This window comes from Falco rusticolus, chromosome 10, assembly GCF_015220075.1.
Source record: "Falco rusticolus isolate bFalRus1 chromosome 10, bFalRus1.pri, whole genome shotgun sequence".
Classification (NCBI taxonomy): Eukaryota; Metazoa; Chordata; class Aves; order Falconiformes; family Falconidae; genus Falco; species Falco rusticolus.
In genome coordinates, this window is record NC_051196.1 from 11,534,347 (window position 1) to 11,548,895 (window position 14,549).

A 14,549-nucleotide genomic window follows, 5' to 3' on the forward strand; every position below is an offset into this window, starting at 1 on the left:
AAGCCCACTCAGCAGTGCAAGAACCCACCATCAGGCAGTTTCTTCTACTCATTTGCAAACATCCAGTTTAGGTAGGTAGCGCCTCAAGAACAATATACACCCCTCCCTTTTCACGGAATTGCACAATCACCAGTTAGCTGAGACTCCCAGCTGCCTCATGCTGGAGAATGACCACTTACCCCCCAGACAGCTCATTGTACAAGTAACTGATGAAGAATTGCACAAAATAATTACTCTGCTGTTGGGCTGTTTGCAAATAAAATGGACTGACAAAAAAAGGTAACTTCCGTTTTTCTGAGCGTTCGCTTTCCAGCAGCCTGGTTCTGCTTTTTCTTAGAATCAGAAAATGAACAAGCTCCTTAGTAATTTTACCTCAAGCTATGAACCCACTCAGCTCAGTGTTCTGACCATAAAGACATATTTGGTTCTACCCTTAAGTGCCCAATTATTTCAATACTTGTAAAACGAAAAATTACAAACTACTCCATCACTGGTTTAGCCTTATCAGTGAGTTTAATAGCTAGCAGAGACTTAACCACACCTTTACTGGTATTTGAGCACAGTATTTCAAAGTTAACAAGCGTCTCATGAAGATTCACACACAGTGAGATCAGCTGAAACCTGCCCTCCCTTAACCAGAGTCCCTTACTATGAACTGATGTGCCCAGCACGTCCCTGACTCCTCTCGCTTCCAGCAGGCATGATCTCCCCCAGCAAACGGATACCCCACCTCTACAGCGAGCTTCATTTCACACACAGTTTAACAAGCAGATTAAACAGAAACCCCCATAATCAAATATCCTGTCCCTTTATTTGTTTCAGAGAAATCAGCATGCAGAGTCAGAGAGCACACTGGCCACACAGGCTGCCCACACACACAGCTTCCTCTAGCTCTCTGCACCTCTGACTCTTCAAAGCAATTGAAATGCAAGGAAATTATTGATACTTAAGTGCTTAGACCACATTTTAAACTAAGGATGAAGTTCATCAAATACACCAACAGCTTTCTAAACGGAGAAGCGTAGACAGAGCTCACGCATTACCTAAGCACAGCCTCAAAGCGTGCTACCCAGCCCTGCCCCTGCAGCAAGCCCCAGGGGCCGAGTCTCCCACTGAAGTACGGGGCTCTGATGAAGATGAACGTCATATGCTGTGCTAAGTTTTTCTGAAATGGAGAACCAGGGACATTCCATGTTTTGTTTTATATAAAACTGTAATATATTTTTTTGTTTGGAACCTGGCACAGGCTTTATTATTATTATTATTGTTGATGACAGCATATATGTGGTTTTCTTAATCATCTGCCACAGTTTCTAGCAGCCAAAGCAAACCCTGAACCCAGAACACCCGCCATAACTAATCCCCGTCTTTTTTTTTTTATTTATTAACAGAACAATAGTTTAAAAAGTAGTCAGCAAAACCACCTACAACCTGTGAGCTTGATGACAAAGCTTACGGTGCTTGCAAAGCAAAAGCCTGGCACTGACTAATCTTAAGGCGCTGGGAAGCACGTACTTACATTCTGCAATGGTGAGGGGAGGGTAGGTTAGATAGAAACCCACCAGCTCAGCTGACAGCTGATTAAGAAGGTTGCTGGAAATAGTGCCATTGAGAGTTGTGCTTTGATTGTTCACTACGTAAAACAGAGTGACAGCTTGGGAGACATTGGAGGTGTTCAAAATCTGAAACAAAAGCAAAGAAATAATGTGTAGTTATGTTTCAGCTCAGTTAAAAAAAAAAACCCAACAAAAAACAAACAAAAACAAACAAACAGAAAAAAAAAAACCCAACCAAATCAGTGCAGACAAACCAGGAAATGTTAACTTGAACAATGGGTTAGATCCAGCTCGCTCAACAGGATTGTGTAAAACTACTTGCGTGATACTTTAATTCCTACTTTCGCACATGCAGAGTTACTGGAGGACAGCAGCAGGCAGGAAAAGTGCAGTCCGGGCTGGAAATGCATCTCCCTGTTTTTATCCAGAAATGCAAGATGAGGGAGAGGATGCTTATCAGAAAAAACGTTCAGTGTTTGAGGCAGAGGAATTAGGCCTGTATGTCTTGCTCTCTTTGCTGCCTTCCTAGCGCAGTTATCTAAACCTACACCATTTCCATATGAAATAAAGGGATATCATGTCTCTTCCATTCCTAGCATCTTACAGTTTTCTGCTCTCCTCCCCATTTCAGCTCTATGCCAGTCTCTCCCTGAGCCCAAATCCAATGACGCATTTAAAGACCAATTCTGTTTAGTAAGTACTGGATCAGATGCTCAAACACTAGTTTCATGCAGGAAGCAGAGGGGCAAAGGCAGGGCAGGAACAGAAAAAACCCATGTTTTCACAGAAGACTCATGTCCTGGGACAAGAGGGTTATTTTTTTCACTGCTGATACTGTAGATAGGGCCAATAGCATTCAGCGTTCATTAATGTTATTTAAATACCCCATTTTTATGATTTGGATCACTACATAAAAACATGTAACATGGTATAATAAAAGCATCAGAAGAAGAGTTCAAGGTCCGACAAAGGTCTGCCTAGCCGACATCCACTTACAAATAGCCAGGAGCAGGTGGCTGGAGAGTGAGCACAGGGCAAGAGGAGGAAACTCTCCCCTGCATTGTAAGGTTAGCCCACAGCTATGGCCCAAGTAATAAATTTTATGCTTGGGTTTAAAAAGGGTCCATGACTTTTTATTCTATGTGTCTGGCCAATTGATTTTTGTAACTTCCATACTTTTGCTCCAGTTACATCCAGACACCTTCAAGTTTTTATTACCCACTCTCTGAAAGGATTCTCCTTTTTATTTAAACCTGAGTAGTTCTGTTATAGGAAAATCCAAATGATCACTCCTGATTCACTACACCACTCATGGTTGGAGAACCATGGTCGATTCCATTTCTTCTTGCATGGAAGCTGTTTCATGCCTTTCATCCATCTCGCTGCCCTTCCCTCTAATGCTGCAGTGCAGCAACACCTTTGCCGAATCAGCTCCATCTGCTCCAGACCTGTTCCTCAGTTTGGAATTACTCTAAAACCGTCATAGTGTCTTCTGTCTCACTTAGTCTCTTGCACAGTACTGGAATAATTTCAGAAAAATTTATCATGAAGATCGCACCCTTGAGCCTCTTACTTCCCAGTTTCTGTCTTGTCTCCTATCACTTCCTAGGTTGGCAATACCCACAAAAACTACCTTCTTTTAGGGTTCTTTACAAAAATCTCCTAGGTGCTTTGTGAGATCTGCCACTTCTGCCATGAGTGAATTAGCCACCATGAAGTTCCCCTCAGCATCGTGGGTCCAGCTATTGAAAAGCTTGATAATCGCTTTACCTGCTGCGGTTGGCCATCTCTTGCCATGTACTTCTCTCCCTTTCTGAGCTCCTCTAGTTTGAACACAAGCTCACAAGAAACAGTACCAAAGTAACTAAGCAGAGCTCTGATAACCAATTTTTTCCTTCTAGTAACCTACATACAAACTATTCCAAAGAGCACGAGTCCATATACAGATTTTTATCTTAAGTTGAACACATATCATATCACCCAAAGGATAATTTCTTTATCCCTGAAGGATGGCACAGAGCATAAGGGTGTTGGCCCACTATTACGCATAAAGGTCTGCAAAAACCAAGCCCTTAACGGTGAATTTGGGTCTGCGAGTATGGAACTGGAATGCACAGGGAAAAAAAAGAAAAGAAATACATTCCATTAATTCAGATCTTATAAAACAGCTACGTATGTCACTACCTTTATACCTGAATAGCCTCACTGAAAACAACTAATGTGTCACAATAATAAAATATTCTTCCAGATTCATATTTTTACATATTTATTTTTATCTGAACTTCACTTAAATCATTTAGCTGCAAACAGTAAAACTCAAATTCATGAAAATAACAGTAACCGTCTTCTGTAATTCATGCATTTATAAGTTTTCCTGCAATACATAAAACAATCTTTCAAATGAAAGCATAAACTCACTCCCATAGTGGCTATCAAAGGCCTTATGTTTAAATACAAGCACACACATAGCGAAAAAATAACACAGAGAGTTTGGCAACAGGCAGTGCCAGACCACACAACATGGTACCTGAACTGTTAAGTTGTTGCTGGTGTTTAAGACCTTTCTTTCAGCATCCTGAAATGCTCTCTGTAACCGCTGCTCCATGGTCTGAACAAATTTGCATGACTGTATATTGTCTGTTTGACCCACAAACTGCAGCTCTGGAAAAGGAATAAAATCTATTTGTATGTGGGCAAAATATTCTTGGTGGCATAACTCCTGTAATACCTGACAGCAAAACAATCAAGTCACAAATTAAGCAGGTGACGATAACGTCACATAGGATCGGTTTATGTCATTCAAGCACTGTGCTAAACTAGCCTTAATTAAGACAAAAATGTAAGAATTACATTGCGTTATTAGAGCTGGTAGCCTTCACAAACAAATGGAGATTGTTTCAACAGTGACATATAAGATGGTAAGACCAGTTCAATGTACCTATACTTACTTAGAGCCAGACAGTGAGTGAAATCATTCCAAAACACAGGTTATACTCTTAAATCTTGCAGGTCATTTGTTCTTGCAAGACATAATCAATCATAATATTGATTCTCATTCTGTTTGAGCTAGGAAAAAATGTACTTAACTAGGTAATTGCACTAAGTATGTGTATATAAACATGTAAACACGCACATAAGAAATCTTTTTACAATCGGATATGTTGTTTTACAGCACACTCTGCCCTTTTGTACTTTACACTGTTCTGCTGCACTGCACCTGCTCTGCCCTGATGCTTGCTACAGTACAGAAGGGTTAAACAGTGAGCCTGGGTCAGACAGCTGGGACCCTGGTCAAATCCAATGGGTTCAGACAGAAAAATCTGTGTGTGTAGATAGATATATATTTATATCATATAGTCATGTTTCTCATCTGACTGTTCTCAAAAGAGACACACGTGTTACTGCACAACCTGTCCATTAAAGTCTATTCAACAGACCACCAATTCTTAGTCAAGCATACTGCCGTGACATCCCTAACGCAACGCCACTTCATTTCACAACAGGGCAGCAGAGGTGACAGCAGAGCATCACAAAGGGCAGAGATGCACAACACAGCATCTGTCCTGCCTGTGCCGGGAGCATCAACATGGGAGGCAGGATGGCAAGAGGGAGGAGGAGAATCATCCCTGTGCACTGAACTGTTAACACACAACCCTGGGCACGGGCAGGACCTCGCTCACCTGTTTTCAGCTGGAAGTGGTATGCAGGAAGGGGCTTCCATGGCAAGGCCAGGGCTACCACGGACTGGAGATGTGGTACGTGCTGCTTTATGTCTGCTGTGGCGTTGCTAATGCCATATGCAAGAAGCCTTTCAATCACAGCAGTGGGCATAAAAACCAGTCTCCCCCGTGTAACGTAGTAACCAACTGTTAAGTTACTTGATTGCTCCAGGACTTCGACCTAAAACACAAAAGGACATGATTTTTTTTTTTCCCCTACAGTTCAACCACTATTTGATAGGACTTCTCATCCTGAACATGCCCCTCTTGCAGGGTTTTTTATGCTGTAATTTCCTATAAACCTTACAGGAACAGTTAGTGTCAGACCAGACACATGGTATTAGCAGAATTGCTCAGAGCTTTGGACCCGATCCATGCAGCGCGTGCTCCAAACTGAAACGTTGCAGTCTTGCTACGACAGCTCACACACCCCTAATTTAGGCTGGGGCTTCATTCATGTATAGATACTGGGACATTTTACTTATGAATATACTAACTTAGGAGTAAACTCATAACAGCCTTGGACTCAGCACAAACTCCTGCCTAAGTGTCCGGGAACCTGCATTGCAGAGCAGAGTGCTCCAGCAACCCACCTCAGTCTGTTCTTACACGCAGCTATGCAGAGGTTCATGCAATTCAGCTGCAAAGTGATGAACACTTCACCCTCGTTTATTTTCAATAAAATGTGTTTTCTCCCTGCTCAGGAATTTTGTCCCTGTGGAATTGCACTTGTCAGGTACTGGGTTTTCAAACCAGTGAGTGGACTGACAGTAATGACACCCCCTTTACCAGCCCTGCTCTTGCAGTTGATCCAGGCTGAGCTCAGCAGCGCTTGGCTGACTGTGAACCGGAGTCATTCCTGAGCTGCAGGGGGAGGAAGAAAGTGTTGTTGTCATAGTCGTTTCGGGGAACATACCAAAAATAAGTTTGCATTTCTCTCTTCGATTTTATCAGGTAAAGTGGTAAAAGCTTTGGAGCAGTCCTTATATTTTTAGACCCCCGGAGTGGGTGCCACCTGTGCCTGCTTTCTATAGGAAAAGCTTGGCGCTCCCCTCCAAGAGGCTTCCTGCATCCAGAACCACCCCTGAAGCTGCAGCCCGCTGGGATTCTCTTGGTGGGAGAGCTGTGTCAGTGAGATCACGCAGGTGAGCCCAGCACGCTTACCTGAGCACTGACGTTTTGGTTGAAAGCTTGTCTCAGCACTTGGTTGAGTCCTTTTCTCACGCTCTCCTTGAAGGAATTGCTGATCAGCATCCTCCTGGTGTTCAGAAACAGAACTGTGGAACAACAAAAGCCATGTGTTGGCTGGAGACATTACCATGCCACTGTTTGCTGGTTTTAATTGTTTTATATTGGGCTAGCTGGGTGGAGATAAAGCAGCTAGAATCTGCAGCAGCTCCAAAGGCAGCAAGAACTGCAGCGGCTCAGCAGCGGGCCCAGTTCCCCGTTCATCCCATGGCAATAGCCTGTTGGTTTCAGAGTCTAACAAATGCAATTTCTTTAGCAACAACAAGGCTTTGCCACGCTGTCTTTCCAAGCAAGGTACGAGGCCACTCAATTGCCTGCAGACAGACCAGTGCCGCTCAGGGGACTGAGTTGGTGCCACACAGGCACGACTACGTAAAGGACGTGCACTTCATACCTTCACGGCCAGAGCTAAACAAAGAAATGCGTTACTCCACTGCTACATTTATTTTCCTTTTAGGAAGTGTCTGTAACAGTGTCTTTATTAACGTTGTCACCAGCCTTTTCTTTTTCTCTTATAATTTGCAGAAAGGGTTTTATAGTTGCACTTAAGTACTTTCTATCATATACTGTATATAAGCTACTTCTATCTTTAGAAACAGGCGTTGTACTCATCATGCTACTGATGTAGATATTCAGCAGCTACTAAAGATACATTAGGTCCAAAAGCTGCTTAGTTCAATGTCCCCAGTATCATTCAGGTCTACACAAGGTCATAAACTCTTTTTTTGTAGCTGTTCTTTGCTGCAATCTCCAAGAGAGACACATCTTCTGGTGGTGGGCTGTGCAACCGTAAGGTGGCCGCAGGAAGCCAGGGCAAGGAGCCTCTCCAGACCCCTCCCATTCAGAGCTCCTGCAGTAAGGAAAAGCTGTCTGTGAAACAACAGAGACAGAAGTGGTACTGTTCACATCGAGAGCTCAAAATCCTCCCATTCTGAAGTGCACAACTCTAATACTAAACAATATTTTCAAATGAAGCTTTATTGCTAGAATTAAGTATTCATATGTAAACGGGGCCAGAGACCGAGGCAGGTTACTGCACCATCTCCTCCAGCGGCACAGCCTCCTTACTGCAAAGCAGAGACCAAACCATCGTGTCACACAGGGATGTCCACCCACATAGGTGGTTCTGCTAGATCCCCGCCGTCACCCACCCAACTTCAGAGCACCTGATCTCACCCCTTCATTTGACACATCCACTGTACAACCCAAGCTAAAAATAAAGGCAGTGCCATCCCTATCTAGCAACCCCGCTTCTATCTGCATGGTTTGTAAGCGCAGCCACCTCGTCCCCAGATAAACCACTAATGCCCCCATGCTCTCTGACACTGCGGTGTATTTCCCACTTGTCACCAGTTGCCCCAGGTAGACAAGCGAGGTCCTGTCAGCAAATTCAGTGGCCCCACATACCTGTTTTAACCATAAGGTTCCTGGAGAGCCGGCAATCCAGGGGCGGAGCTGCCGTCATGTTAGCGAAAGCAGCTGCTGCCGTGGTGTCGGGAGGAGCAGAGGTGTTTTCCACGGGAGTAGGGGGAAGCCTAGTTGTTTTCGCTGACGCTGTAATAGATGTCAAAGCTGCTGTAATTGTCAGTGGATAGGGGGTTGATGTTTTGGTGATTTCTGAGCTTGGGAACTTCTGGGTGTCAGTTACTGGTGTTTCTATCTGCCTTGGTACATGTGCTGTGGGTGCAAGCATGGAAGCTGTGACCGTGGTGCTTTTAGGGGTGATGAGCATAGCTGTCATGTCCACGTGTGAGGCAGTTGCGTTTCTTGTTGCAAAAGGAAAATCTGTGTGTGTCCCTACTGAGCTTGGGTCCGATGTCAATTTGGTGGCAGTGTTATTTTTTGTTAGTGTCAGTATCAGTGTGCTTAAAGCCATCACAGATGGCAAAGGTGTGTTTTCAGTGCCTAGAGAAAAGAAGGAAGAAGCTGGCACTGGTGAAGCTGGAGATGATTTTCTTGTTAGTGGTTTTGCTTCTGAAGTTCCTACTGTAGGTATTGCACCAGAAGATACTCCAGATAACACTGTAATGACAGAATGGGTAAAGTTGGTTGTTGACAAAAAAGGAGAAGTTAGTTGTGTTGGTGATGCATGGACAGCAGTTATGATGACTGACTGCAGAGCACTGGTGGTAGGGGTTTGCAATGGGATGCCCTTGGTAGCTTTATTAGATATATTACTGGGAACTAGACTATGCCTTGTAGCACTCACGTTCCACTCCTCCACACTAAATGTAGCTGGATTTTTATCAGCCATAACCAAATAACCCGAGGATTCTAATTGGTTATCTGCAAATTCTGGCAAATTGCCAGAACCGATGTCTTCTTCTGTAATAAAGCTATGCAGGGAAGTTGAGCTAGGAGGCTTGGTGGCAGGAGAGGGGGACTCGGGTGGCAGTACGCTGTGGATGGCACTGCTTTCATTGCTGGCCGGAAGAACCAAGTTGTCAGCGAGCTGAAAAGCCAGTGTTGGTGGTGTGCCTACTTTAATGACAAAGTCCTTAATCTTTCCAGCATCAGTTTGTGATTCTAGAGAGCTAGGGAAAGCACCTGTATCATTAACAGAAAGCACATGTAAATGGAGAGGTGCTTCATAGCGGATACTGATGTGAACATCCCCAACAGCGAAGACATTAGCCATGTTTTCAGATGTGCTCCCATGGTTTTTTTGCAGGGGGTCAAGTACCAAAGTGGTAGCAAGGGATGAATACCGAATGGGAGATGTTTTCAGTGCAAATGCACCTACATCAGATTCTAGAAAACTATTCAACTCTGTTCCATCAAAGGGTGGATTCAAAACGTTTTGCCTAGAGTTTGCAGATATATAGTTTGCTGAAGGAGTGGAGAAGGGTGGCTGCTTATCTGTATTAACTTTCTTTTGCAGACTTGAAACTACTGAGTATGGTGCATGGTGCTCAGTTTCCAATGGAGAATTACTTGGAGGAACTTCTCTTATTGCTGTTTTGACTGAAGATTTTACTGAAGGAACACTAACGCCAGCTGAAGACAGCAGTGCTGTATTAGTCCATGTAGAAGCCAAAGTTGTGACTTCAGGAGAGCTGACAGGACCTAATTTGCTTTTTGAATCAGCATTTGAAATCCCAGAAAAGCTGGAGCTGTGGCTGTCCATTACTGTTGTCATGGAAACAAGTGATGGCAGCGTACCCCACACTGAAGGCAAGAGCGAGGTGAGCGGCTTTCTATGAACAGAATGTAATGTCTGGTTAGAGGTAGAATGATTTAAAGCTCTTGGAGGTGAATATTGTGCATGTGTAGTCACAACAGTGGGTGCCCTCACATTCCTGTCTTCATTTGCAGTTACATCTGGACTTTCTGCACCTTCAGGTGGAAGATATGCAGTCACTGCAGCTAGATCAGAACTAGTCCTGGCTGTTTCCAAAACAGTGCCTGGTATCTTTGATTCTTTGGGGAGTTTACTGGTTTGGATATCAGGAGAAACTTTTGAAAGCTGAGATCCATAACGCAGAACACTATTAGCGTTAAAGTTCACAGACATCTTTGCTGTCACCCCTCTTGTGAAAGGCTGTTGAGCTGTTCTTGCAATGGGAAAGCCATCCAAAGTTGGGACAGTACGTGCAGAAGCAGTTGGCAGCTGCATGCCATTTGTCTGATGAGCTCCATCGGTCAGGTCTCCTGCAGAAGTCTGACTCAGAGCCACCACAGAGGGATGCAAGGAAACAGTCAAAGGGATTTGCACAGTATCCTTATCGGCTGCTGCTGCACTGGGACCATCTGCGCGTGCTGGCCTAGTAAGGGAGTCATTTGTCTCAGTTAGCAAGGCAGACCTTGTGCTTGTCAAAGAGGAGCGTGTTGTATTTCTAAAGAGAAAATCTGTTTTGCTTCTAAGTGCTCGTACTGGCAGCGCTGCACTACGAGCGTGCTTTGCATCTGGACCAAGTGATTTTGCCAATGAAAGGGAAGATGTGCTCTCTGTCAAGCTGGAGACCTCAGCCAGGCTCTCAGAAGCTGATGACATGAAAGGTGCACTGGTAGAGCCTGTAGCGCAATTAGTCAGTGCTGTGGAAGACTGCAGATGACTCATTTGCATTATTAGATGTGGAGTACCCACAGGATGGAAGACTGATGTAGGAACCCCTGCTTTATCCTGAAAAACTGATGATGACAGAGGAGTGGTATCACTATTTCTGTCAGTCAACACTGCCTTAAATGGCTGACTGTTTGGTTTTACTCCAGTAGAAGATGCATTATACATACTGTCATTAGGAAACCATGACAGGCTTCTGGAAGTTACTGGCAGGGAAGACTGATACATTTTTGACACAGGAATATCAGAGTGTACAGGCAAAGAAGAGGGCCTTTTTGAAGGAGATCCTTTTCCCACTGTTTCTGTGAAATGCACTGTTTTTGATCCAAACAGATTGAAAGGTGTGGTACCCATAAACAACTGGGGACCCTTTCCGTGATTCACCATACCGGAATGTACTACAGTGATCATACTTAGAGGACTATTTCTGCTTTCACTAACCTGCGAGCTGGCTGAATCTGTGTTGAAGAAACCTTCAGGATTTGCAGACAAAGGCACTTTGATGGGTAGTACAGCTGGTTTAGAAAATTTAATGGTATGAGGTGACTGAATTACCAATGAGGAGAATGATGGTGATGGAACAGCAGCAAACATGTCTGATCCTGATGTGCTTTCTTTTGAAATGGAGGGTGTTTCTAATGGTATTAGCTGAAATGGCACAGCTGTACTCAGATGTGATGGGGTAGTGGACAATGTGGCAAACATACCAAGTTGAGGCAAACCTGATATAGCAGCTGTTTCGTCTGCATCTTGAGATGATGACCTCAGAGGTGACTCAGCTGAAACTTCAGCGGGTTCCTGGGATGCACTGTTTCCACTGCCTTGATACAGGGTGGGTGACAGATGAGCTTGATCCAGAGTCCTCGTACGTGTGCCAGTCAGTGTTGTTTTTATCATCTGAAGCAAGTTTGCATTCTCCAAAGTCTGTCCCATAGAAATATCAGCTACAGAAGAAGTCTTAGTTTCTGTGGAAGGCCGTGTCGGTGATAGTATAGATCTCCAATTAGGAAAAGATCCTGTAGAAGGAGCAGCGCTGATATGCTGTTGCCTGATACCTGTGAAATAATAAATAAAATGAGTATATTCTTCCCCAGAAGGAAGAGGTATATTCTTCGCCAGAAGGAAGAGGAGTTACTGTTGCAACAAATCACAACACAAAATGCATTATGTTTAGTAAAATCAGTGATTGTACTCAGAGGGCATAAAAATTCAGAGGCAGTTAAAAAAAAAAAAAAGCACAAAAACCAGTGAAAGGTACAACGTGATAGATTATAAATGCCCAAAGTTGTTTCATCTGACACAAGAATAAGGAAAGCTTCCTAGACCATACTATTTCAAAATACTGCTTTTAACTGGGATAGTTCAGCACACTAAAAAACACCTTCTCCAGCTTGGGACAATTCTTGAGGTTATCATTAGTCATCCCATGTCAAAATAATATGTGAGAAGATGGATTTAGAAGCAGCACAGGAAGAGTATAGATTCTGACAACCAAGCTTCACTGACTTGGCATGCAGTCTGACATGGGAATAAAGTCAGCATTGGCTGGGTTCCTGTAGGATGCATCTGGAGGTGCTCATCTTGCCAGTTCTAATAATGTATGCAATTACAGACATAAAAGGGAGAAAATAAAACAGGGATGAACATGAGGAAAGGGGGGCAAGATCCAAACCAAATTAGGAAATTAAACTCCTTTTTTGATATGTGCAGATGTACAACACGTCATTTCAAACACCAGTTTACTCTACATTCAACACCATAATGTTCCTAGGCTTTATTTTCTCAAAATGATTACAGTTATTCTAAAATTGTAGCATGGGAAGTCTCATATTCTTACTAATTTAAAGATTAACAATCACTCAAGAGTAAAATTTAAGGGGGGTGGGGGGGTGGGGGCGTGTTACCCTCTGCTTCTCCCCTGCCCCCAAGACAATAGATCAAAACTCAGTACTGGCACTTGCTACTATGCCAAGTCGTGTCCCCTTGCATAGATAAGCAGAGGTACAATATGGAGCAAGTCCCTTCCCTCCAGCTGTGCTGCATCTGGATCAGACACAAAGGATGTCAAAAACTCCTCCATATCCTTACGAGTAACTTTGGGGTAACGGCATGGAAGATTAAGCAGGGGCAGACCTTGAGAGACATGGTTATAAAATGAGCTGGACATTAGTTCCAGCCACCAATGAACCCAAGGGTCAACAGAGCCAACAGCACCAGAGGGGATCAGCCCACGCGAAGAGGAGCCAGCAGCAGAACATCATACAGCACGAGAGAGGAAAATGGGTCACGCTGCACCTATTTAAAGCTAAGGTTCTTTCTTGCGATACCCTTGTGCTACACCACCCACCGTCCTTATGCACAGGCCAAAGCAAATGATTAGACTACTCCTTCAGGCTCCTGTGTGCATTCAACAGGAACGTGCTGGAATTACACTCAGCGTGGCATTTTCACTCTACAAAAAAAAACTCCACAAAACACCACAACACACATTCCCCCCCAAAAAAAACCAAGCAAACAAACCACAGATCTTCCTCTTTACCCCTGCATTCAAGAGCTTTATTAAGCCATGGTGAAGAATGGACATTGACATCTTTCCTCCACTGAAATGCAAGAATGAATATAGAATCCAGAAGCAAATTGGTTTAGGGGAGCTGCTCCAGGATGGGTAACAGAACAGAGCACTTCCCTCCTAGCAACCAAAAAAGTCCCCAGACCTTCCACTGAACACAGACTAACCTGCACACTAGCATTGTGGAGAAAAGCCACGGTAAGCACACACAGGGCTACCTACAGCAAGGAGAGATGAGCAGGTTAAGGGGAAGCCCAATCAGCTTTTATGAAGCTGCACCAGAAGATCAGCAGGCTGGACAGGAGGCTGCAGGGTCCACCAGGGAACCTGGCCCACCAGGAGATGTTTGCAGCACAGAAGTAACACTGTTGTGTTTGCGCCATGGCTGGTGATGTGTCGCTGGGGGACCAGAGAACTAAATGACTGGTGTGGCCCTTCTCTGATATTCTACATGCTCCACCAGTTCTTTTAGGTTTCCATATGCTGGGAGGCACACTGTGATTTAGACTCTTCTGATGGCTTCCCCTTGCCTGTTACAGACAGGCAGCTTTTTAACAGACGGTAGGAAAGAAGGAGACATGTATTTTGCTTAACTAGAATGGATTCAAACATATGCTTGAAATTAAGAACTAGATGATGTGCTTTGCAAAGTTGGGCCTTAGGCAACCTGCAATTTAAATTTCTGTGAGGTCATCTCAGCTGATGAAGGTGTCGTTACCTGATCTGTGACACCTCGAACTGTCTCATTTCACCTCTAAACTGAAAGCCCACACTGAAAAGTGAATGCAAAGCCTTCACATGGGATTTCTTCTAGCACTTAGTGACATGAGTCCTAAAGGGGAATTAAACAAGTCAATGTTTTCCTGCTTTCTAAAATAGCAAAGTCTGTCAACATCAATCCGCACACAGTCTGCACCATTCCTCATGCATTTCTTCACACTTTGGTTTAACGAGAATAATTACAGGCAGAGAGACAATATAAACCTGAAAAAAAGCATTGAATTGATGTTACCACATTTTGACAAGAAGGAAATCTCAAACAATGTAAATAAGATAAAACAGTGAATAAAAACGTCCTCTAACCACTGCTTGATTCTAGTCCTTCAGTTCTTGTTTCTTCCATTCCACACCAACTGGTAATTTTTCCGTTTACATCTATTAGTGAAGTAAAGCTCTTGAGTTACTGCAGGTTTACAAAAACTACACAACATTTTGCAATCGATATACAATGCTGGCGTTCCACTGCAGCAAATTTTCTTTCATTCTACCTTAATAGAAAGACACTGAATATCAGTATCCATTTCAAACTTCTGCCATTAAATTCAACATCGTGCTAGTAACTGGATGCAGTGTCCAAAAGGCGAAGTTATCTTGCCAATACATGGAGTTTAAAC

General features: G+C 43.7%; 1 protein-coding gene across 3 annotated transcripts in view; it reads right to left on the reverse strand.

Annotated features, from left to right (window-relative positions):
* The window catches only part of KIAA1549L (KIAA1549 like), a 137,275-nt gene that overhangs the window by 67,729 nt on the left and 54,997 nt on the right, over positions 1 to 14,549 (reverse strand). For 2 of the 3 annotated variants that reach the window (XR_005106585.1, XM_037403157.1), the window contains exons 1-5: positions 7,931 to 10,955; positions 6,440 to 6,552; positions 5,237 to 5,456; positions 4,084 to 4,217; positions 1,520 to 1,682 (exon numbers count right to left, since the gene is read on the reverse strand). Coding sequence is in view for 2 of the 3 variants with exons in the window: in XM_037403157.1 (XP_037259054.1) it covers positions 1,520 to 1,682; positions 4,084 to 4,217; positions 5,237 to 5,456; positions 6,440 to 6,552; positions 7,931 to 10,940 (3,640 nt within the window). In the remaining variant the exon portion in view is untranslated. Of the gene's footprint in view, positions 1 to 1,519; positions 1,683 to 4,083; positions 4,218 to 5,236; positions 5,457 to 6,439; positions 6,553 to 7,930; positions 10,956 to 11,308; positions 11,642 to 14,549 lie in introns of those variants that run through there. The other variant, XM_037403159.1, reaches the window with a different exon arrangement.